We start from the raw sequence: 26,277 nt of genomic DNA on the forward strand, positions 1-26,277 counted from the left end.
GTTCGTCCCCTTTCCAGAGAGTAAAATAAAAAGTATTACACATCCGGCAGTGGATGTGTGTTTTATTAACCGTGAGGGGGGTTTCTTGCATAGTTTTGGTCGAATTTTTGTCGAATCCCCTTTGAATGGCTTGGTGTGCATGTGTATTAAATGTGCCCGTCAATAGCTACCCATGTTTGTATAAATAAACGACAAGGGTGTCTACCAGGATTAGGCACGGTAGGGCATCAGACATGTCAGAGCTTCACTAGTGGTGTAAATACATTCCACGTGGATTCATTGCATGCATAGTCGCCTTTTAATGAATATCACGCAAATCGTCATGGTGATAGGTACGTACGGTTTGTCCAGCATGTCCTAGGTGTGTCTATAAATATATATTTTTTAAAAATAATAAAAAACAGTGGCCGGCCCTGGGGATTGGGGTCAAAAAAATATAATTAGGAGACTGGCCCTGGGGGATGGGGTCATCAGGGCCAATAAATTAGAATAAGAAGGGGAACCAAACAGCCCCCCTTCTTAAAAAACTAAAATAAATAAAAGACTGGCATCGTGCCGGAGGCCATGCCCCCTCCGTGCAGCACTCTGCCAACGCGCCCCCAACAGGCATCTCCAGTATGCGCCAGGGAGCTGCGCTGCAGCCAGGTGTTCTGAGGCCAAGCCCCTTTTTACACCTCTCTGCAACGCAGCTCTGTGGCGCTTACTGGAGGTACCTAGTGGTCTAGTTTGACCCTAGGGACCCTTAGGATTCAAGGGGACTTAATCTCTCAACTTAGAACAGCCACAGGGCGCGTTTACACAGTGGTGAAGGGAGGGGATGGGGCCTGAGGTGACGTGTGCAAACACGCACTATGGCACGTTTTAAATTGGGGATATAATTTCCCTTCAATACTGAGGGCCCCTGGGGGCTAACTAGCCCACCAAGTGCTTCCAGTAAGCGCCACTGAGCTGCATTGCAGAGAGGTGGTCCAGGCCGTGCCACTTTTTACACCTCTCTGCAACGCAGCTCTGTGGCACTAGTACCTAGTGGGCTAGTTGGACCCTAGGGACCCTCAGGATTCAAATGAACTTAATCTCCCAACTAAAAATGGACACAGGGCGTGTTTACACAGTGGTGAATGGAGGGGACGGGGCCTGAGTTAACGTGTGCAAAAACGCCCTGTGGCCTGTTTTAAGAGGTAGTTTTAATCCCCATGCCCTATTATATACTAGGGGCTTACAGAGGAGGTCATGCTAATCACAGGGGGACCCCAACGCATAATGTTCCCTAGTGTATGTAGGTGTTTTCACTGTATTCTAAGTGTCTTTTAACATAGCACTGGCTCTAGGACTGGTTAGTCAGACTCAGTTACCACCAGTATCCGTCTGAAAATGTTGAGGGTACAGGATGATTTTGCAACAAGGCTTCTTTCTGCTCTTCTTTTTGTTCTTTCTGCACGTTATCCTTCTTCCTGCACTTATCTTCATATTTGAGGACTTCTGTTGCTTCTTTCTGCACTTCTTTTGTTTCTTTCTGTGCATTTTTTCTTCTTTCTTCACATGTCCTATCTCTGTAGGCATAGTTAGAAATTAGCATTTAAAAAACCTTTGAAATTCACAGAAAAAAACATAGGTTTCAGGCACGTTATAGTTAGGAATTAGCATTTAAAAAACCTCAGAAATTCACTGAAAAAACCATAGGTTTCAGGGGTGTTATAGTTAGCTGGACTTTTCACTTGTACAAAACCATTGAAATTCCCCCGTTATAGTTAGTTCAGCTAACTATAACTCGCGCGCCCGCAATGCACTGCTGATGACGTCACATATTACATCACTCATGACATGGTCAGTGACATCACTCATGACATCACTGATGACATCTCAAATGACATCACTGATGACATCACTGATGACATCATCCTTGTGATAGAGTGGCAGACCTCCTCTCACCCTAATATAACCTTTGATACACACATTCAAAAATAGAGACTAAAATTTTCAAAACAATGGACATACCAATACCAGTTACAACAACCTCTTCAGTAATTCTAAGATCCACATACACATCCACTCATTCACCAACAGTCCTATACAGTCACTCATACATGTACTCACTCATCATATGTACTCATACACCTATACATTCTGTTACACAATGCCACTCATCCATAGAGTTACTCACACACATAGTCACTCATGCTAATAAAGAATCAAACATACATTTACTTGCATATACAGTTATACACACACCACCATACTTACTTCTACGGAAACTTACACATACTTAGTCTTTTAAACAATCACTTAAAGAAACACATACTTATTCATACAGGAACTCTGTCAATCTCTCACTCTCACATATACTCACATATATACACCAATAGTCACATATACTAGTTTAAAACATATGTAGTTACTCATAAAGACACTATTGAGACAGTCATTCACTCACTAACACACCCATACACACACTCATCCACCCATACAGTCCTGCACACATGCTGTGTTCAACCCATACAAACAGTGAGTCACTCATTCATGCACCTATGCACTACGTAATACCCCCCACTGAACCATGCAGACACTCAGACTGATACTCAAAAACCAACTAATAACCTATATAGACACCCATGTAGCTACTCACCAACCCATGCAGCCACTTATACACAAAGTGAGAGACTGATACAGATATTTACATATTTAAACATTACTCACTAAGCCATGTATTCACTATGATACACTTAATCAGTCAGTTACACAATCAGTTTTTCAAAAACAAATCATCCATTTAGACACTTATATACCCATTTATTCTTCCATCGACCTTGAGATATACATATATAAAACATATTTAATTTTCAGAAAAACACACATTCACTGGATGATGTCATCAGTGATGTCATCAGTGATGTCATTTGAGATGTCATCAGTGATGTCATGAGTGATGTCACTGACCATGTCATGAGTGATGTAATATGTGACGTCATCAGCAGTGCATTGCGGGCGCGCGAGTTATAGTTAGCTGAACTAACTATAACGGGGGAATTTCAATGGTTTTGTACAAGTGAAAAGTCCAGCTAACTATAACACCCCTGAAACCTATGGTTTTTTCAGTGAATATATATATATATATATATATATATATTTATGTATGTTTCACAAGACTAGATATATATACAGACACGGACTTATCGCAAGCCAACTGCAGGAAATACAATACTGCATGCAGAAAGTTTTCATCCTCCGAGTCTTAAAATGAGTATTCCCTATGCAGAAAATCTAAGGATGAAACGGAATTGCAGTGACATAGAATCTCTCGTTGAAGCCCAAGGCGCTCTAACTAAGAGATTTCTGCAACGAGGATATACTCCCAAAGTTTTGAATCGGGCAAAAGAAAAAGTAAACAGCATACAAAGAGAAACACTATTAAAACCAGATAAAATGAAGGAAATTGAAAAGAAAAAAAGAACACAAGATCAGATCAGAATGATTACAGGGTACAGTGCCTACCAGGCTAAAGTGAGAGATAGCCTGTGTAAGTTCTGGTACTTAATTAAGCAAGATCAGGTATTACATGACCTTGTGTCAAGAAGGCCTATGATAACTTTTAACAAAGGAAAATCAATGAGAGAGGATTTATTTAAAATAAGTCCAGGTGTGGAGAAGGGAGGAAGGAGTTGGCTACAGACCACCCCAGGCTTCCACAAATGCTATAAGTGTAAGGCCTGTAAACATGGTAAGAATGAAAGAACAGGTAACATCTCCCCTGCTGAATAGTCCATGGAAGATAAGAACCTCACTGAATTGTAAAAGCGAGTATGTTGCTTATGTCCTGCAATGTTCATGTCCAAAAATGTATGTTGGGAGTACTATTCATATGGTCCACATTCGCATACTCCAACATTTGAGAGCAATTAAGAATTATGATAATAACTATGTGGTAGCTCGCCACATTAATGAAGAGCATCAGGGAAACATGAATGATCTTGTTTATTTTGCAATAGATCAAATCCCTAAAAATCTGAGAGGAGGCGACAGAGAAAGAAAGTTGCGTAAATTGGAATAAAAGTACATACTCTTATTTAACACCAAAATTCCAAATGGTTTAAATATTGAGGAGGACCTACATGTACATTTAATATGAGTATTAAGTCAATTTTCCATTTCATTATCTTAATTTTTATTATTTTAATTCAATACTAACTAGTGAACACCTAGAAAAAATATGAAGGTCACGGAACAGCTGTACTTAATTAGTATATTAAGTCTGTAGTAACGTGATGAACAAAAGTGCTATATTGAGTCATTTGATGAAAATACTCTATGTCATCATTATTGATCAAAGGAATAGTGTTGTGCGCCTATAATGATACGGAAATGTGGGAACATATTGATTTTTGCACTAGCAGTATGATGCACTCATTTGTGTCCTTACACTCCCGTTGGGGTAGATTGTGATAAAATATACATATAAAGAATACATCAAAAGCATTAAAGTATTTTGGCACAACCAATTAGCTTATGATTAGAGAATCCATAGAGAATTTTTGTAATTGTTGTAACTTTTGTAATTCTGGTAATTTTTAGATTTTTGATATAAAGATCTTGCACTTTAATTGCTATTTTGCACAGAAACCAAAAATGTTGCACTAATAATCAGATGTACTGTAATGCACTTGAACTTTATTAATAATGACTCGCACTGAATTGAAATCTGTTTTTATTTATTAACAGAATCACGGACTGGATATGACTTAATATTTGGGCACTTGCCCGATATTTCTTTGCAAATGGACAGTGTGACCGACACCATGATTAATTGATAAGGTGATTCATAGTATATCGCGATTGATATTTTAAAGTGTTTGTTATCCCGAGAGTCTATCAGGAAACAGTAATTATTTGTGGGAAATATATTTCAGGTGACATAGTGTTAATTTAGTCATGTCAAATTAAGAATAATTCTTCCCAATGAATCATGTCTTACATTATGTATAGAGTTTTAACATATGCAATATGGAATTTTTAAATATTATATATGTGAACCTATTAGTGATTTTAACTAATGGATTAACGAGTCGGTCTGACCAATAGTAATGATGATGTTTCATTTGCGTAGTCTGTTCACTATATCTATTTGACAAATAATCATGTGACCTTCATTGTGTGTTTAAAAGTGGTGTTTTTTTATCGACTTCCCAGTGTGAAAAAGGCAAGTGTGCCGAAACACGTCAAGCTAAGAAAATAAACTAAAGCTGGATGGTGAAGGTCACCCAAGTGTCGGAGTCTGATTTCTGTAGTGAAATTGGAGGTGGTTTGAATATATATATATATATATATATATATATATATATATATATATATATATATATATATATATATATATATATATATATATATATATATATATGTATGTTTCACAAGACTAGATCTTAGATTTGGTTACTATTCAGAGCTTATGACTTTGATGAGTATACCCCTGGAAGAGAACTAGGATTACAGGTAAAGTAAATTATCCTTTCTCCTTTTTAATATTTTGTATTTTCTTCTCCAGTTTAGTTTCCTTTCCCTTTTAAACACTTTTCCGTCTTTGGTATTTTTCCACCTTTATTTTCAAAATGTTCAATATTTGCAATCCTTGCTCGTGTCTTCTCATTTTCACAACTTTTTTCATGTCTGTCTTGATTTCCACTTATTCAAACCGTTCTCTTTACCATTTCCCGTTTCCAGCCTTGATTTTTTTATCTCTGTTTTTGCTTACCAATTCTCCTCTTCCTGTTTCAATTACTTCTCATTTAGTTCTCCCTCTTTCTAGCCATTCCTTTTTTATGTCCTCTGTACAAAACCATGATAATGTTTCTCTCTTGTTCCTATTGTTATAATTTCCATCTCTTCTTTTACCTTTATTATCCTCTTTTGCCATTTCCAATATGTACTATTTCCTTCCCTGCTGCCATTTTTCAGTCTTTTCTCATTATTATCTGTTTCCTACTCTACTCGTTCCTTGCAAGTTGACTTTTACTTGTCCATTTGCCAACACTGCCATTGCTTCTCCCCCTCTTTAACTCTGAAACTTCTAGCTTTCTGTCTTGTTCCTTGTCTCTCTCATTGCTGAGCTCTGTCTACGTTCTTACTTTATTCCAACAACCTCTACTTTCTTACTTTATTCCAACAAACTCCTGTGATATTTGTGTATTCTTCTCTTTCTTTCTTTCTTTCTTTCTTTCTTTCTTTCTTTCTTTCTTTCTTTCTTTCTTTCTTTCTTTCTTTCTTTCTTTCTTTCCTTCTTCCTTCCTTCCTTCCTTCCTTCCTTCCTTTCTTTCTTTCTAGTCCTTCTCTGTCTTTTTCACTGTGGTTCAATTATTCACTCTAATCCCCTGCTATATGCATCTCCATCCTCTTTCTCACTTCCTTTTTCCTCTCTCCTGTCTAGTATAATATACCACTTGTTTCTATTGGAATGCCTTGTTATTGGTCTGGTTTGACCTGTTACAGAACTGCTTCCCTCGTTATTGACACTCTGGATGTAATAAGCATTTTTAGCATCTCAAAACTGTAATCATAAAACACCTGGATAGCGTCAGGTTATCCCTCAAAAGCAGAGGAAAAACAATTGACTATTAATCCCCCCTCCCCACCCACCTATTTACGAGGCCCTGAAATCCTTATGAACATGTATTACAGGGATTGGTACCTGAGTTGTAGGCTGCGCTGAAGGTGTTCTCCGACGCTGTCCCCGCACTGAAATACTCCAAAAGCATCAGATTTCCAGAAGCTACCAGCAGAGGGAGCTTCTGGACTCCGCATGTTTTGTCCAGTAAAACAGAGGATGTGTTGCTGGCTCCATCATACACTTTGATGTACCCCGAAGCGCAGCCTGGAGAGGTCTGGAGATTAAAGACGTCGAACCTCAGGAAGACCTGGAAATCAGAGCGGGAGATGGGAGCGCCCTTAACACAGCTTCTTTGATTATTACGATTATTCCACAGATGCATTCGTCGAGTAGAGGACAGTGCTAATAAGAGTTCATGGGCACTGGGCACCGTCATCCATGGTAGCAAGGGGCTCACTCCATACTTCTGTCGGGGTTCGGCCTTGCAGAGTTACTGATGTGTGCCTGCTCCTGCTGGCACCATTCAGTGACAGTGCAAACATGGCCCTGTGGAGGTGGGACAACCGCTGCACTGCTCCACATCTGGATGGAGTGTGTGAAAAGGATCTGCCTGCTCTTATCTCAGCTTGACTGTGTGATTTGACTAGTGAATGGCAGGGCATGCCTGAAGTGTCCCTGAGGCAGATTGTTCTGAGACAAAGAGTCAGTGGGAGAGAGCGCAGTGCTTCATTTGGGGCGGTGGTTTCCGTTGCCCGGCACCAGCACTTAATTGTCAATACCGGCACCTACAACAGTCTGCCACACGGCGGTGCTGTTTATGTTTGATGAGCACAGCAACAGTAGTTTATAAATTCAATATACATTAACAAAATGAATAATACTCGCCGTCCAAGACATTCTTACAGATTTGGGGGCCTTGAATAATGTGAACCCTCACACATGTAAGGGTGTCATACCAGTAGTGGTGTTTGTACTGTCATTGGGAGCGTGGACAGGGGCTATGAGTGGTGCGAACTGAAGTGACTTATTGACGAGGGCCCTTGCACTTATTGTTTTTACAGATTAAGCAGTCTAGGAGGTATGCAGGGTATGAGCGTAGTCGGTGGGCGAGAGGTGTCCAGGAGGTATCCAGCGTACTGCAAAACAATGTTCACAAGGAACTCATTTGGAATTCATTTTCTATCACAAACAACATCAATAGTTGTCTTTGAGTTAATCTTTCACCAAGTTAACATAAAGTTAACAAATCATACAGTAAGCCTACACACAGCAATTATTTTACAAAGCCTCAGCCGAGGTCTTTTATTGGACTAGAAAATTGTCAAAACACATATAAAAACATATCATATGTACAATATTCCTCTCTTTTTCTATTATATTTACAGTGCAAAGTGACCCCAGTGAAACCATAACCATACAGACACCAATAAACAAAAAACTTTGTAAAAATATCAAAAGAAGGTTATTGGAGAAATTTAAACAAGGACAGTTTTGTAAATGTTATAATAATACAGTCAGAGCTGTCTCTTGTTGTGTTTGTCGACGACGTTTCAACCCACTTCTAGATACCGGGTCTCATCAGGACTATTAATATGGGGACTAGTTTATGGCATACACATGTCCATGTTGGATCCGGTATGCAAATTAAATAATAGTATCCGCACTTAACCAATAGAGCATCTAATTATAGCTTCCACTGATATGGATGAATTGGTCGGAATTGGACAGAATTCTTAGTATTCTATGTTATTGGTATCCCTATTTTCGTGACGCCCCATCATTTTGAGGTAATGCGACCTGTTCTTATGGCGCTTTAGATTACTGCTGAATTGTAATGTCGAAGAAAAAGGGGGTTCCGTGATAATAATGGCTGATAAATTCCACCTTCAACACGCTGTTAGTTCGTGTCTTGCCTGCAACCGACTGAATCACGCTGGCTCCTAGACTCCCATATCAGTGGAAGCTATAATTAGATGCTCTATTGGTTAAGTGCGGATACTATTATTTAATTTGCATACCGGATCCAACATGGACATGTGTATGCCATAAACTAGTCCCCATATTAATAGTCCTGATGAGACCCGGTATCTAGAAGTGGGTCGAAACGTCGTCGACAAACACAACAAGAGACAGCTCTGACTGTATTATTATAACATTTACAAAACTGTCCTTGTTTAAATTTCTCCAATAACCTTCTTTTGATATTTTTACAAAGTTTTTTGTTTATTGGTGTCTGTATGGTTATGGTTTCACTGGGGTCACTTTGCACTGTAAATATAATAGAAAAAGAGAGGAATATTGTACATATGATATGTTTTTATATGTGTTTTGACAATTTTCTAGTCCAATAAAAGACCTCGGCTGAGGCTTTGTAAAATAATTGCTGTGTGTAGGCTTACTGTATGATTTGTTAACTTTATGTTAACTTGGTGAAAGATTAACTCAAAGACAACTATTGATGTTGTTTGTGATAGAAAATGAATTCCAAATGAGTTCCTTGTGAACATTGTTTTGCAGTACGTTGTACTTACCCGGTTCGCAGGGACATAAGGGTTGCTCTTGTGATTTTGAATACAGGAGGTATCCAGGGCATTGGCGTCGTTCAAGAAGCTGGCACTGTGTACCCCAGGGGGTAGGCCCCCTGGTGAATGGTGTGCTTAGAACGGTTTCTCCAGGGATGGACACTATACCAGAGGTAGCCAGGAAGTAGGACAGGAGGGCACTTAGCCTGCCCACTAACCAGTGGGAGCAGTGCTAGACCCACTTGCGATACAGTGTCTTGAATAACAGCAACAAGTGGGTAGACAATCTGGGTCATTATTTAGGGCTACCAGTGCTATTTGTGGACTGGGCGCTTACTATTCCCTTTATTGAGTCCAGGATGTGTGCCCCCCCCCCCCCCACCCCTCCCCTGTAAATTTGCTAAGTGAACTGTGGTTAGAATCCTGGTTAAGGAATCCTTGCAGCTCAAGCACATGCACATTTATCAAGACCCACCGGCTCTGATAAGTGCTCTCATCATGAGGATGCCCTCTACTTTCCTCTACACCAAGAGCACCTCCCTGCTGGGGGAAGGCAAATGTACAAGCAGTGGCTAGTCAGAGAAGAGTTGCAAGCATAAGAAAGCAGGGCATCCAGGTGTTATCCTGATCCCGCTGGTCTATTCTGAGCCTCCAGATTCTGTATGACTGCACTTCTCATGTGACTGGTGTTAGTTTTATGACACATAACCAATGTCCAGAAGGCCTGTGCACCCGCATACCCGCAAAGCTGTGTGCACCTGCATACCTGTTCCTTCCCAAAAAAAGGACCTTGGTGCACTGAGTCTGTGTCAAGCTTTATTGGTGCTTATACAAGAGTTTATGTAAAATGTCCTGCTCAGACCCACACTATGGCTGATCATAGTAACAAGCATCGGCCATCCTCTACCCAACTTGGGTAAAGAAAACTACACCAAACCCTGCGGCCCTCATTTAACACCGTGGGGCAGAGAGCTACCCAGGGGATGTGTTTCATGCCCGCTTCATGACTTACCTTATCAGCTGGGATCCTCATCAGGTAGACACAGCTGGTGGCGCTGGGGTAAGCAGAAGAAATACTGGTAGAGTTCAGCCTTCCTGTTGGGCTCGAGAGCAGAAAGCTGCAGACTCCTGCAGGAAACACAAGGGAATATTCATCAGTGAGCGCATCGAGAGCCTGATTCACACGGAAGACCTGGTCGCACTCTGCAGTGGGACTCCTAGCCCACTGATGAATGACAAAGCTGCAGGTAGTGAGCGTTCCGAACTTACAGTAGATCTGCTTAACAGGGAGTGCTGAACCGTGAGCATTAGTACTCAGCCGCCCTGCATGTATAGGATCAGCCAGATATCTAATAATTAGCCCCCTTCACCCCCTGGGGTGGGGGGGGGGGAGGAACCAGAGAAGGTCCTTAAAACCTCACAGATTTGATGATGTTGCCACGGAGAGCCCGAAATACATTTTACGATGTTTAATTAACAAGTTTAACGTTCTTTAAAAATGCTCCTATATAACGTTTAGAAATATAAAAATATATATGGTTGACCCTCATTTCATTTATTAAAGTTATCAAGACTTCGTTTGAAATTTTCGTTGGGTGTTAGAAAATAAACTTTGGCATTAACAGCTTTTATAATGGCTTTGCTTATTTTTAAGCAGTGTATTTTTAAAAGGTGTATGTGTGTGGACCAACTTCCTAAAAAAGTTTTGGAAGATAAGTAGTAAGTGAATTCCAAAAGGATGCGGCAGGCATTTTGTTATGAGTAAACGCAGACCTTGATTGACTTGATGGACCGTATGGTTTTCATTTGCTGATAAATCCATTTGTATATCCTGAGGTGAACTGGAAAGATGTTTATCACACTCACTGCTCTGACAGATCAAGACCCAACCAGGCCCCTGAACCTATCCCTAGAAGGTACAGTACTCTTACCATAACAAAAATGACTCACTGGTAAACAAAAGGTTCTGCAATCTAGCAAAGAAAAGGAAGTGTAGGAAGTGAATCTTGACGTCATCACGCATCTCCACGGTTAGACGATGGAGGTGCCATGGCTTTGCTAATATGATCCATTAAATCTGAGCACCCTGTATAAAAGAGAACTTCTTTATCACAGCCCAATTTTGACCACTACTCACATCTAATACAAATTAGATGTTACACCGCAACTCTGATATCTTGAGCCAGTTGAAGGGTGACATCATAATTTCTGTTGCAAGAGCCAGCAGGCTATAACAATCAGATCCCTGGGCACCACACAAACTGCTACTCAGAAATTGTATTATCGAAGGTATTGATAGTCTAATACCCCAAAAGATATCCACATGTCCTAAACACAAAAGGGCAACGAATAGACGAAGAACTTAGAAACAGAACTAGATGCCATATGATGTAAATGGAAACAGTTTGATAGCAAATTGAAAAAAATCCCCTCCAGACTCTCAACAGGATAAGAAGATATAGCTTCCAGAGGCTCCATTCCTCCATGCTGATCTAAAAAAATGCAATCTCCGTCACAAAAGTTAGGATCTTATCAGAATTCCACAACCCAGATTGTACTGCTACCAAATTCCACACATCTGTCTTCTGTGATACCGATGCTAAAGAACGTGCCCAAAAGAAACCAAAGATCTACTTCAGAGGCTAGACAAGTAACATTCTGTCTGCATTGAATATGACGAGGAAAACAGTGAAAATAAACAATAGACTAGCTTTCAGGCAGGTATTTGATGCCCAGTTCAAGGAAATGGTCAAAGAAATAATCAGCCCAAATATTAAAAGCCGTTGCTTACATATTGCTATCTCTTTGGCATGGAACATGATTGCACAAATCCCTAGATCCAGGAACCTGCCACTCTGAACACATGACCTCCTTCATCTGACTTCTCAAAGCAGCTGGTCAGCTGAGCAGTTGCAAGGGGGTCTCTGGAAACGTCTGTGCCCCTGTAGCTCACACAGGAGGTCAACAACTGTCTTTTGGAGTCACTCTGGGTAGCACTGGTTCAAGGCAAGCAGATCCAATATCTTACTTCTTCAGACAGCAAGGCAGTTCTTCAAGTAGCAAGGTAGTCCTTCTGGCAGCGAGGCAGTCCTTTTCAATCTTCCACATGTACAGGGGTGTTCTGGAGAGTGGTTCTGAAGGCCCTATTTTTATTCCTGTTATAATCTCACATAGAGAGGTAATTGTGCGCAGAATAGATATTTTTAGGAAGAGTAGCTACTTGCAAGTGGCATATTTTCACTGAACACAAGACATACACATATATAAGGAAAGAAAGAATTGTAAATGAAATGTTGCTTCCTTCACAAAATGCTGTGGAAATATACCAGAACATTCAAAGCACGCAGAATAAAGCTGCATCTGGGCACGCAGAGCACCACATTTGTTTGCGAAAGTGAGACACATGGTAGATAGTTGAGGTGTAAAGGGCTTGCTTAAGCAGGCAATAGTTCTGGGCAACTCTAGCATTAAAAGATTTCCCAAGCAGTAGATGCAATGCATAGGATTATTTTAAAGTTTCTTCTCATTGGAATGCTGATTTACAGTGGCACTCCTGTATTGAGCCAAATAAATGCTATTTAAGATGCTGTTTGTAAATATTCAGCAAATTAATTGTGAATGCAGCACCTTAATAAAAAGAAGAGTGGTGCAGGGACAGGCATTTGTAATTTGGACATTAAGAGGGAGGGAACCAGTACTTGAGATTTGAGAGAGCACCATAATAAAGCACAGTGGTAATGTGAATGGAAACAACAGTTTTCATTGGAACAAATAAGTAGACCAGGACATGATCTATTCTAACACCTAGAAGCTCAGTGCTGGATTTTTTCTTTACTGATATGTAGCCGCCACATTTAAGAGGTGACATGTTTTTTTAATGTATTTTATTTTATTATTTTTATCTTTTTATTTGATCTAGTTGCAAAGGTCAGACTTATTGGCTTTCCCAATGCTTGTTTAAAATTGGTTTTTAAAGTGTACTATACTACTAACGTGTCTCTTTTGAATGCTTTTCCTTTCTGCGAGCAGCCCTTTCGATTAAGAACTTTAAAATGCACAATGGCAGCTAAGTCACCAAGCCCTTACCACAATTGTAGAGGGTGTTAATTTTGAAAATATCCAGGCTACTGAGTCCATATCTCTGTCCGATGTCTTGTGTAGAGTCTGGCTTGGGGAGGATTGTTGGCTGTCCTGAGGTGTTCGTGAATGCATACCTGGAGGAAAAGTAACAATGTCTCGTTAGACTAGGATTTGAGTGGAAGGCAGCTGCATCAGTGGAATCAGTGTGATATCCGGGAAAAAGATGTCTTCTAAAAAATTCACCTGTGATGTGATGTGAGTTTCAGCTTCTTTCTTTACATATGAAAGTAAACTTTATTGAATTAGAGGAGGCAAACAATACAAATACACTGAATATGTGAAAAACCTGTGTAACCTAATAGCACATCAGTAATTAAGTACCTGATTTCTCACAGTCCGATACAAGTTCCCGGATATTGGCCAAACAATAATACATAAAAAGTACATTAACTATGTGGGAAATCCAGGTAACTGGTATTTAAGTTGATCCACAGAATTTTTGCTGCTTCACTGCTAGGAGTTTAGAGCCAAACACAAAATTATATTTTGTGAGTTCTCTTTCCCTTACTAAAAAGTCAGTTTTTTCAGTTGTGTGCAGGGCCAGACTGGTGCAGTATTTTGGCTAATATAAGCAGACAAATGATTAAAAATAAAACCATCAGCATTGTTACATTACCATAGAAAATGAAGGGAGTAATCATATTAAAAATGATCGTGGAAAACAAGTCATATAACACTTTGTGAACCACCCTCCCTTGGCTAGTAAACTAGTTTTATAAACTAATAGAAGGTCTCTAGGTTTGAATGGGGAACCTCATACCTCAAAGATCAGTTCTGCTCTCTGTGTCTGGAAAGGTTTTCTCCAAGTGTCTGAATCATGCATGCAAATGCAATATTAAAGGCACCCGAGTTTCAGATATTTGCAGCTGTGTGCGTGTTGTGTCTAGAGCGTGGGCCGATCAACCTGAATTCAACAGCATACATTGTTATTTGACCTTGACGGCTTCTGCACACAGTGTTCAGACTAAGGTCGCGGTGCACGTCTAGTGAACAACAGACCGTTCTCATGTGAATAAAAAGCAAGCAAGCAGTTTTACTTGTAATAACAGTTACCTATAGTGTCGTGTGCAAAAGCAGCAAAACGACAAGATGGCGTTTAGCTTCTAAAACTCTTATGCTAACATAGCAATGTGTGCACATAAAACCCTGTCTCCACTACATGATAATATCAATAATCTTTTTTAGAAACTTCAAATTTCCATCAATGATGATGCCCAGACATCATAATTAATATAGACCAAATATATAAATTTTCTAACTCGTAATTACAGGAGTGTATGTTAGTTGGATAATTTATATATTTCATCTATATTAATTATGATGTCTGGGCATCATCAATGATGGAAATGTGAAGTTTCTAAAAGAGATTAATGATATTATCAATGATAACACATAAGTAGATAATAGACAGTCCTGTCCTGTATGTGCTACATGCCTGGCCACTGCAAAGAGATTTTTTGAGAGAGGCGAAGGATGCACCCAAAACAAATATTTGAAAGAAAAATGCCAATCGTGAGCATTTAGCATAACAATTTTCATTGTAGAACCTTGCTCAGTCATTGAATAGATGGATGGAGATTGGAGATATGATTACATGGCTGAGTGAATGAATGAATAGCTGGAGGCTAAGGAGTGAGTGAATACATTCATTCTTCAACCTTCAAACACTGTGCATCATCCAGACCTGGATGTTCAGCACCTACATGAAGCTCAACTCAAGTAAGACAGAGTACCTGTTATTTACCAAGAACAACAACAAGAAACAGTTCAACCCTGTCTCAATGAAATAAGCCTTGACCCAACTTTCACCAAATTACAGATCACTCAGATTCATCCTGGCAGCAACCTCACCTTCAAACAACACTTGCCATAAAACATAGACTACCTGGTACCAGCTCTCTGTTATAAAAAGAAAGTGAAACCATTTCTTCTACAAATCAACTCCAGAACTGCAATTCAAGCCATTGTATTCTTGCAACTGGTGCGCCACCCAGGCGTTACGAGGAGAATTAACTTTATTTATCTTTGTTGCTTCCTTTTTCCATGTGAGCTGCATTGAGGTATCTCTTCCTTCACAGAAAGAATCTTGCTCATAACGCAGACACTGTTGCACCATGATGTCTGCATTGGCACTATGCAGCACCAGTTGAGGGAGACAGCAGAAATGTTGCATATTTTTGTAAATATGGCACATTTCTACTGGATGTATGACGTAACAACGCGAGTCATTACAACGCGTGCAGTTACACCGCGGTCGTTACAACGACTGCAATGTTACTACGCTATGCCATTACAACGCAAGTCTTTATATCGACTTGCGCTAGATGGCATGCTAACATTAGAAAAGCGTAATTTACTATTCCAACTCCAGTCCACTTAACAGTAGGGAAGGTGTTGGGATAGTAAACTACACTATTTGTAATGTTAGCACGCCATCTAGCGCAAGTCGATGTAAAGACTTGCGTTGTAATGGCATCGCGTGGTTACATGCGTTCGTTGTAACGACCGCGATGTAACAGCATTGCGTTGTACTGAAAGCGATGTAAACGATGTTTCCCATTTCTACTGTCTGCCTTTGATGCAACACAGCACAGTATGTTCCCTTGCCAAGTTGTGGTGCATGTAAGTTTAGTAAATCTGCGCCTAAATATTTTTGAGGCCTGTTCTTTTTGTCGGTAAGCGTACATTGAATGCATAGAGGGCAGAAGTCTTTGCGTCAAACATTAGAAACTGTAATCTTCTAATTATATACCCAGATGGTTTTGCACAATTGTTTGGGGCTGATTTGCATTGGACATTTTCATATTATAAGAAATTCCAGCCATTTCATTGGAGTTTAGACATGTGGTAAGTGTGTGGTATCATAACTGTAAAGAAAATCAGGCTACTTCTAGCTTGCTTCTTTAAAGAGTTTGGGGTAGTTTAGAGAGGTACTGGATGTTTAACTTGTATTTCTTGGCTTTTTAATGTTGGTTTATTGTACAAAATTACAGTATTCTTTCCCCCCATAGTTTTGTAATAATGAAGTAATTGACCTGAGGGCCTTTTTTATATTTTACTAGACATCGATATCCGCGTACAGCAGGATGCCGAACACCAGAGGCTTTGGACCACAAAATGTTAAGCGACAAAAGATAGAGGATTTTTTTCACTCGTCGGCCAGCCACTCAAGACCCTTTGACAGCATGTTCTGATTCAGTTGAAGAACCTGCCCTGCCAGCTTCCGGCTATACTCCAGAAGAACATTTAGCATTACTTCATTCTGAGTCTCCTGCATATATAACCACTGGTATGCCAGTGACTAGTAGTCCATGTTTGGAAAAGTCAAAGAGTTTATAAATCTTAGATATAGGAGTATATATAGATGTCTCAAGACTCAGCACAGTTTCATCATCAATCCCAGGTGATTTACGCTACCAACTTTTGCACTCTTCCTGGACGCCAGGGACATCATACAAGTTTCCAGTCGTTCAGCAGGGAATTCAAGCACGTCGCTTTTAACATGAACGATTGAAAACCTATCTCCCATGGCTTGCCTACAGTGCTAAACTTGAGGGGGCCTTATGCAAGATGTGTGTACTCTTTGCCCGTAAAGAAGTTGGAAGAGGTTCTCATCAAGCTGTGGGGAAATTAGTGCTTCGGCCAATAACAAAATGGAAACATGCACAAAGTGATTTTCGTTTCCATGCTTCTTCCTTGTATCGCAAAGAGAGTATGACAGCGGCAACTAACTTCTCATCTGTTTTTGAAGGGAAGTCTGTTGCTGTTACAACTATGATCGAGAGAAACTGGAAGAAAACTATTTTGGAAACAGAAAACGACTTGTGCCAATAGTGGAATCAGTACTCCATTGTGCCAAACAAGGTATAGCTCTTTGAGGACACAGAGACAGTGGACAACCTATTACTTCAAAGGAACCCGAAGAGAATGATGGCAATTTCCGAGCTGCTCTGCGCCTACGACTTCAACTGATGATGAAGTTCTGGCATGGCATCTGGCAACGTGTCCCTCTAATGCAACTTACACAAGTTGGAAGATTCAGAATGATATAATCTCTGCTTGTAACATTCTAATGAGAAATTGAGTGGTGGAGCACGCAAACAATGCAAGATTTTTTGCCATTTTAGCAGATGGAACAACTGACAGTGCCACTATTGAGCAACTTGTTTTAGTAATTCGTTTTATAGAAGGTACATCTGTGTATGAAGAATTCCTTGGCTTCGAAGAGCTTCAGGATGGAACTGGGGTTGAAATTGGAAAGAAAATTCTCACTTCTTTAGAAACATATGGCCTGAATGTAGATCGTATGCGTGGGCAAACATACGATGGTTGTGCTGCAATGAAAAGGTCTGTTAAAGGTGCACAGGCGCTAGTTTCAGAGCATGTGCCAAAGGCATTTTATGTACATTGTGGAAGTCAATCACTGAACGATGTGATTGGACATTCATGTGATATACGTCAAATCCGTAATTGCCTTTCAACACTTAAAGAAGCGTCTAATTTTGTAAGAGGCTCTGCAAAAAGGATGGCTGTCCTAAAGGCGAAATTTGCTACTTTGCCAGATACAAAAAAGAAACTGTTAAGTGGTTTATGTGAGACACGGTGGGTTGAAAGGAATGCATCGGTTGTTCGTTTTGTTGATATGTACCCAGCTGTGGTTGACTCTTTGCTTGTGATCTCGAACTGGCAAGATCACAATGCCTCTTCCAAGGCTGAGCAATTTCTCACAGCTGTTCAGTCCCATCACTTCATTGTTGCATTACACATCCTGGCACGATTTTCTGGGCTACTGCTTCCTGTTTCAGCTGCACTTCAACATCCTAATACAGATATGTTGAAGTGCATAGGACAGATTGAAAAAGTCAAGCAGGTGATTCAAGAAAGCAGAGACAAAGCTGAAGAAGCATTTAATGAGATTTTTGTTAAAGCCCAAACTACAGCAGGGGAACCTCTGACAATGCCACGCCTTACTGTCAGGCAGACATAACGGGCCAATTACAAGACTAGTGATCCTGAAGCTTACTATAGGAGTTCAATATTTTTACCATTTATAGACAATTTATTTTATGGAATGTTAGAAAGATTCAGCTAGCATGTGAAAAAGGCCTGTACAATGCAGTATCTGGTACCAAGATTTGTCACCCAAGAGTCTTTAAAAAATTTGAAGGATGCTCTTGACATATACGAGGACGATTTACCTGGTACACGCGAGGATCTCAAAAATGAATATGACATATGGGTAATGACATGGCTGAAGGTACCTATTGAAGAAAGGCCAGGGAATATAATGGATACCTTAACTCATGCTCACATTGACTTCTATCCATATACTGCCTGCTAAAATTATTTGCCACTTTGCCAGTGACAACCGCATCCCCAGAAAGGTGCTTCAATTGTCTTCGCAGACTGAAAACCTATCTTTGGTCAATAATGGGGCAAGAACGACTCTCTGGACTTGCAATGATAAACATTTCACAAGCACATTGTCCTCCTATAGAAGCAATTGTTGATGAACTGGCGAAAAAGGGTTGTCGCCTTGAAGTGGCATTGTGAAAATTGGTTATATTATGTTCCTAAAGTGCTTTGTAGTAAAATATATTAAATTGGCCTTTTAATTCAGTACATTCTGTTCCTTTTTCATAAGACAATAGCATATAAATGCATCAAATTAACAAAAATGTGTGCTCTAATTGTTGTCCAGTTTCAAATGCAGAATTCACCACATTTTTTCTCAGCTTGACCTGAGCATTAACCTATCCTGATTATCTGCCATTTTAGCCCCGCCCCTATTGATTAACATTAGCCACGCCCCTTAATTTACCATGTTAGCCCCCGCCGAAATTAAGACCTAGTTGCGCCCCTGTATACAGCCATCCACCGACAGGTGTCACCAGTGAGGTGACTCTGCTAATAAAAAGGAGCTGGGCACATTTGCCCTCGCATCAGTTACTCCTTGCCTTATTGTTGCATACTCGTGTGTTATATTTAGTTTTGGGCAGGGTGCCTTTAGGGCTTTTTTATTTTTCCAATGTCATTTTTCTGTCAGTTGTATTGCTGATCTGGCGATAGCATTGTGGGGACTTGGAAGTTGTCAGCCTTGACTGAAGGCAGGTACTGGTGCATTTTTTGGTTTGGATCTTTGGAACCTATGCATGCAAAACTGAAGATTGTATTTGGATTGGAATTTAATTTGGAGAATTGGACTTGGATGTTGCTTGTTGGTTATACTCCTATTGACAGCACTTGCAGCAGAGGACACTCAGCAGATTTGGGAGTTAATTTGGAAGATACCTCTTTTTGTACAGTATGTGAGCTGGCTGCATCTTTTAAACATTGCACGTGAGGCAGCCTGACCTTTCGTTCTGCCTCTCTTCGCATGTTCGGCGTTCCGCTGCTCACGTCAGTGTCTTCTTTGAATCCAGAATCTCTGTGGACTCACCGTCAGCTTGGCAGTAAGCTCTCCTTTGGATCAGCATCAGCGTTACAGAACGTTATGTGTTGACGCCTCTAATCCCACATTGTCCGCCTACCAATGCCGTCTTCATGTCAGGCTACAAAGTGAACTACTCAAAGAATGCACCGACGACGCAGGACTCCGTCGGTGGTGCCATCTTGGATCTGGGTGCAGCATACTGGTACTACCTCAGTGCAGATGCGTACAGCTTGATCTTCAGGTGTGTTTCAGCACAGATGCGCACGGCTGGTAATAAGCATTGCCTCTAATTTCTAACATTGATTTGTATCCATTCTTCAGCTGTTTGGAAGTGTGCTCCGAAACACTGATGCACACGGCACCCTGAAGATTTACCACAGCAGTTTATGTGCACAGTAAGGATTTCTTAGTTTTATTCAGTGCTGATGTGCACAGCAGACACTATATGTTTCATACCTGTATTTTGTGATAGTGCTTAATTATTTACGAGCGTTCACATTCTTAGACTACATAAGATTCTTGCAAATCATAATTATGTAAACTCAATATTGTCTTTAGAAGTAAGGTAATATTATTTTGGGGTTTACCTGCATTTCCTTTCTTAACATGCAGTTTAGACCTCCTACAAAGTTCTTACAGAATAAAGGGGTTCCTCCTTTACAATTGGCAAGGGGGAAGGAGGAGTTCTGCACCTACATGAAAGCCATTTATGGTAATAGAATGGGTGCAGAGAGGAAGGAGAACATATTGTTTTATTGTTTAGGATCAGATGGCTAATTGGCATTTGGAACTTTGTGGCCAGTTTCTCCACATGGAGAGTGAGAGCAAATGTGTTTGAGAAGGCTCTGCTATGAATGGTACTTAGCTTTAAACCCTCCTCTAGTATGGTATTGAATAGATTTAAGTTTTTCACTAGTGCTCAACCGGAGGTGGAGTCCTTCAATGATTTTCTTACTGCATTGCGTGATCTCGCTTTACACTGTAGTATTGGAACTATTACTGAGGAAATGATAAGAGACCAGATAATAGGTGAATATTAGAAATAAAAAAGCGCAAGAACAGTTGTGGGTGATGAGAAACCCAAAGTTACCGGATGCTATTACCACTGATAAAGCCATTGAACAGTCGGAAAAGTGGATGAAATTTGTTCAGGATAGTGCTACAAAGAATGTGGAGTCAACTGATGAGGTGTGTGTAGTGGGAGACAACTTGGTATGCAGAAATGTACTAGCTGGAAGGAGGTACGACAAGGCACTTACTTACTATAGGTGTGGTATTAGTAGTTTCAGCCATTTGGCTTTGTCACCTCACTGTCCAGCTCTTCATAAAGAGTGCAGTGATTGTGGACGTATGGGACATTTTTCACATGTGTGTGTGTAAGGGTGGGTGGAGGAAAGGTGTGACACCGTCCAATATTTGAACAAGGGGTTTGAAGGAAGCAGCTTGTGTCAAGTGTGTGTGTGTGGAGCTGACAGTGACATGGAGAAGGGAATAGTCTTATCTTTGAATTCTCAGGAAAGGGAGAGTGAAATTAGCAGACCTCCCAAGTGCAAAGTTCAAGTTTTTAACATAGAGCTGGAGATTATGGCAGACTCAGGGTCTCTTTCGACCAGAATTACTGAGTTTTGATGGGTCAGCTATTAAAATGAAAGGTTATATGGATGTGGACATAGTATTCAAGGATAGAGAAGCATATATTAAGTTGTATGTGGCTGTAAAAGGAGTAAATGTGTTGTGATGGTTGGATATGTGGAAGTTTGGCATAATTTTACATCCACACAGCATTGAGCCAGTACTAGAGGTCAGTGACCCTGAGGATGGGGCCTGGCTTATTTAGCAATTTTCTAATGTGTTTAAAGGGAAGTTAGACAAACTGCAGTGTATTCTCACTACATCAAGGTTAAAAAGAGGCCACTTTTGGTGAAGCAAAAACTGAGAGGGGTACGTGTAAATGTTAGAGAAAAGCTTAAGAATATTCTGAGTGACATGTTGGGTGAAGGGATTATTGAGGAGGTAAAATCTTCTGAATGGGTGTCTACCATAGTTTTGGCTCTCAAAACAGATAAAACTTTGAGACTATTTATTGACCGTAGAGGTTTAAAGGCTAACATAGAAGTGGACTTGGATGGACTGCCTTCCTCTACCAAACATCAATGAGGTGGTTTGTTGGAGGGTGTAGCGGTATTTTCTACGCTGGACTTGCGCTCAGCATACCACCAGGTCAAACTAAGTGAAGATTTCAAGAGTCTGAACGCTTTCATTACTCCTCAAGGGTTGTTCCAGTTCAAGAGAATGCAGTTTGGCCTAGCGTCAGCAGCATATGTTTTCCAGAGAGCAACGTTCTATATTTTCAAGGGTATGGAGGCCAATGTGAATTGCTTCCAAGATCACATTTTGATCTTTTCTAAAATAAACAAGAACACTTGGAGCACTTGAAGGAGATGTACTGTGTTGAGTAAGCAGGGGTTGACATTGAAAGAGAGCAAAAGCAAGTTATTCAAAGAATCGGTGGAATATTTGGGACATACTTTGTCTAAAAAAGGGTTGTACCAAAACAGTCGTTGGTGGATGCCATTGTCAATGCACCTGCACCGGTCGAAGAAAGCTTGCTCTCGTATTCAGGCCACTCTGAGTACTACAGTTAATTTATCAAGGACTTTATGACCAAAATGGATCCTCTAAGAGAACTAACTTGGAGAAATGTGGAATTTGTGTTGTCTGAGAGACAACAGCAAGAATTTGATTTTGTGAAACTTGAAATTGTGGGACCACCTACTCTAAAACCTTTCTGGGTGAACTGGAACTGCTGAATTACTGTTGAGGCCAGTCTTTATGGTGTGGGTAGTGTGTTGTCACAGAGGTGTGGAGATGAGGAACGAAATGTGGCATTTGCATTGCACACGCTTAATGATGCAGAGAGAAGATATGCTGTGATAGAGAAGGAGTTGCTGGCGAGTGTGTGGGCCATGAAACATTTCTGCAATCATGTTTGGGGCTCTCGCTTTACTCTGAAAATGGATCACAAGCTTTAGGTTGGGGTTTTGTCTCCTGGTGGTAGAAGTAGGGCCACTGCGCAGATTGTAAGGTTGATGTCCAGACTTCAAGAGTACAATTTCAAGACAGAACATGGGCATGAGGGAAAAACGTTACTGCAGTGAAATTTGAAATTGAGGAGGCAGGAGATTCAGAGGTAAAGTATAGCTGTAATGTCAAAGGATTTTGAGGGTGTACATCAGGAAATATGGAAGGTTGCTGTAGAAGAGGATCAGCTGTTAAAGTGTGTTGGAATATGTGAGAGAAGGGTGGCCTAGAAGGTGAGTTGTTCCCTTATTGGAGAATATCTGGAGAGTTGGAGGTGAAAGGAGAAATGTTGTTCAAGGAGGGAAAATGTATACAACCTGTGGGGTATTTTGTCCTTAGCCCATGAAGGAGATCTGGGTATGTTGTCCATGAAGAGGTTGATCAGAGTAATCATTTGGTGGCTGGGTATAGACAGACTTGTGGATAGGGCTGTGCGTGACTGTGTAGTGTGTGCTAACTGTGAGAAAATGCTCAAAGTGGTGCCTGCCTCATTGTATCCTCTTGAGTGGCTGGAAATCCCATGGCCGAAAGTAGGTTTTGACATCTCTAGTCCTTTAAACTTTCTACCCCATGAGTGTAGGTATGACATGGTTTTGGTGGATTACCACTCAAAATGGCTTGAGGTCAGCTTTGTGTCTCAGTTTACTACTGTGTCTGTCATTGAGCTTCGGCGATTTGTCTTGCACTCAAAGCATTCTTTCCCTTTGTCCGGGGAATAGTGGTGCAGGTGTTCACGGAAAACACCACCGCCATGTGGTACTGCAACAAACAAGGCGGGGTGGGTTTGTGGACCGTATATTAGGAGGCCCTCTGCCTCTGGACATGACTGAAACATCAGGGTATATCCTTGGTGGTTCAACACCTGCAGGTTCCCTGAACGCCAAGGCGGACGAACTCAGCCACAGGTGCATGATTGATCACAAATGGCGTCTTCACTCGGAGGTGGTGCAAGGTCTCTTTCAACAGTGTGGAAAGCCTTGGTTGGATCTATTTGCCACTGAAGAGAACGTGCAATGTCAGTAGTTCTCTGTGTTGGAATTTCCAAGGCGGCACTTGCTAGGCGACGCTTTTCATTGCGAGTGGAGTTGCGGTCTTCTATACGCCTTTCGGCCTATACCACTTCTGCCCAGAGGTCTGAAGAAGATCAAGAGCGACCGGGCCCAAGTCATTCTTGTGGCTCCGGATTGGGCAACAAAGCTTCTGGTATCCAAAGCTGCTCAACATGGCCATCGATCCTCTGATCAGACTGCCTCTTTGGGATGATCTTCTGTCTCAGCAGCAGGGGACGGTCCTCCACCCGAACCTGTCCAGCCTCCACCTCTTTGCGTGGACATTGAGCGGCGGCAGTTGACGTCGTTTGAACTGCCTCCCGAAGTCTGTGATGGTATCTTGGGAGCCAGGCGTCCCTCCGCTAAGACGGTATACGCCTGCAGATGGAACAAATTTGTGGCATGGTGCACAGCAAAGGCTGTGGATGCCCTTTCCGCCCCTCTTTCTGAGGCTCTCTTGTTCCTCCTTTCTTTGGCCCAGCAGGGCTCTGCCCTGGGCACTCTAAAGGGCTACTTTTCGCCCATTTCAGCCTTCCTTAGGCTTCCTGTTCAGCCTTCCCTTTTCAAGTCCCCTGTTGTAAATAGATTCCTTAAGGGCATTACTCATCTTTTTCCTCCAGTTCCCTTTGTAATGCCTCAGTGGGACTTGAAATTGGTTCTTACCTACCTCATGTGCCCTCCCTCTGTGCCGCTACATAACTGTCCTCTCAGACTTCTCACTTGAAAACTGCCTTTCTGGTGGCCATCACCTCTGCACGCAGTGTAAGTGAGCTACAAGCTCTTTCTTCCAAGCCTCCCTTTCTGGCTGTCTATCCGGACAAGGTCGTCCTTAAAACTAGACCTTCCTTTCTTTCCAGGGTGGTTACGTCTTTCTACATTGGCCAAACCATCACTTTGCCCACCTTCTTTCCGCCTCCGCATCCTTCAAAAGAGAAAGAGAGGCTCCATTGTCTGGATCCAAAACGTGTGCTTTCCTTCTACTTGGATCGCACCAAACAATTCCGGGTGGATGACCAGCTTTGTTGGTTACGTGGGCGCTAAGAAAGATCGGGCCGTGCACAAACCGATCATTTCCAGGTAGGTTGTTCTGTGCTTCAAACCTTGCTATTCTTTGGCAAAGAAGGAGCATCCAGTGGGACTGCGCGTCCATTTCACCAGGGCGACGGCAGTCACCACTGCTTTGGGACGGGGAGTCCCCCTTAATTACTTCTGTCAGGCAGCCACGTGGGCATCGATGCACATGTTCACCAAACACTACTGCCTGGACAGCCAAGTCCGGAGAGAAGGCTTCTTTGGCCGTTCTGTTCTCCAGGACTTTTCTGGTGTGAACTTAGTTCGCAGACCAACCTCCAGGGTCGGTATTGCTGGGGTATCTATTCTAAGGTAAGGAATCTATAACTAACTGTTTCTTTCCGATGAACAAGTTACTTACCTTCGCGAACGATATATCTATAAGAGACATAGGTTAGTTATAGATATTTTACCCCTCCCACCCATCCTCCCTTTTCTGCAAACTGACTTCTAGTGTTAAGGGTTTTCTTTCAGGGCCCTAAATTTGTGCACCAGTGATCAGTGTTGTGCATGGCTCTGCGCTTCTGGAGTGGAAAGTTGTGTACAGAACTGACGTCAGCGCGCGAGGGCAGCGTCTATATAGCTACCGCACATCATCCGGGCGACCACGACACTGACGACGAACGTGGAGTCGACCGATGCCACCTTCCGACACGCAGTAGTACTACTGATGAAAAACGTTCTGGATCCAGTCTAGCAATAAACTGACACCGTGCCTTTAAGGCACACCTGACCCCCAGCTTCCCATCATGCCTCAGGGGTGACAGTTAGGTCAGTTGTTCTTTCCGGCTCCTTCAGGAAGGATCCTGGCAGCACAGCTCCACTCTTTTCTGCTTTTTGTCAGAAAATCTTGTCATTTTTCACAACTTTTATTCCTTACTTCGACGTCTTTCATCTTTTGAAGTAAGAAGCTGTCTTTTCTGACAGGTTTGGGCATTTTTAAACAACTTAAAATGCCATCTCTTTTTGACTCTTGCCCTTCTTGTGGTAAAAAGAAGGCCAAAACAGATTCTCATGAGGTCTGTATTCTTTGTTTACCTGAGTATCATGATCCTAAGACCTGCCCTCACTGCCAGAACCTGTCCAGAAGAACCTTAAAGGACAGGGAAAGAATTTGCCTGTATGGCCTGGCAGATAAATAATCTAGAGGAAGGTCTCCAGTAAGGAAGGGCTCCAAGAGGTCTAGAATGCCTTCTAGAAGCAAGTCCTCGCGTCCTTCTGCTTCAGCGTCGGGCTCGGCGCTGAGGCAAGATCTTCAGGTGGGTCATTTATCGAAGAAAAGACCTTCGACAGCGGGCTCGCCTTCGAGAAAAGGTACGTCGCAGATTAGGGATTCTCCGCCGTCGTCAACCCGGCGACGATTGGCGTCGAGAGATAAGACCCCTCCGC

At 41.5% G+C, this 26,277-nt stretch overlaps 1 protein-coding gene across 2 annotated transcripts in view; it reads right to left on the minus strand.

Moving 5' to 3' along the window:
* Positions 1 to 26,277, minus strand: part of LOC146859657 (astacin-like metalloendopeptidase) — a 564,873-nt gene that overhangs the window by 206,030 nt on the left and 332,566 nt on the right. For both annotated transcript variants that reach the window (XR_014979326.1, XM_085646717.1), the window contains exons 8-10: positions 13,201 to 13,328; positions 10,127 to 10,242; positions 6,674 to 6,899 (exon numbers count right to left, since the gene is read on the minus strand). Coding sequence is in view for 1 of the 2 variants with exons in the window: in XM_085646717.1 (XP_085502843.1) it covers positions 6,674 to 6,899; positions 10,127 to 10,242; positions 13,201 to 13,328 (470 nt within the window). In the remaining variant the exon portion in view is untranslated. The remainder of the gene's footprint in view (positions 1 to 6,673; positions 6,900 to 10,126; positions 10,243 to 13,200; positions 13,329 to 26,277) is intronic.

Source organism: Triturus cristatus, chromosome 3_1 (assembly GCF_964204655.1).
Source record: "Triturus cristatus chromosome 3_1, aTriCri1.1, whole genome shotgun sequence".
In the NCBI taxonomy this organism is placed as follows: Eukaryota; Metazoa; Chordata; class Amphibia; order Caudata; family Salamandridae; genus Triturus; species Triturus cristatus.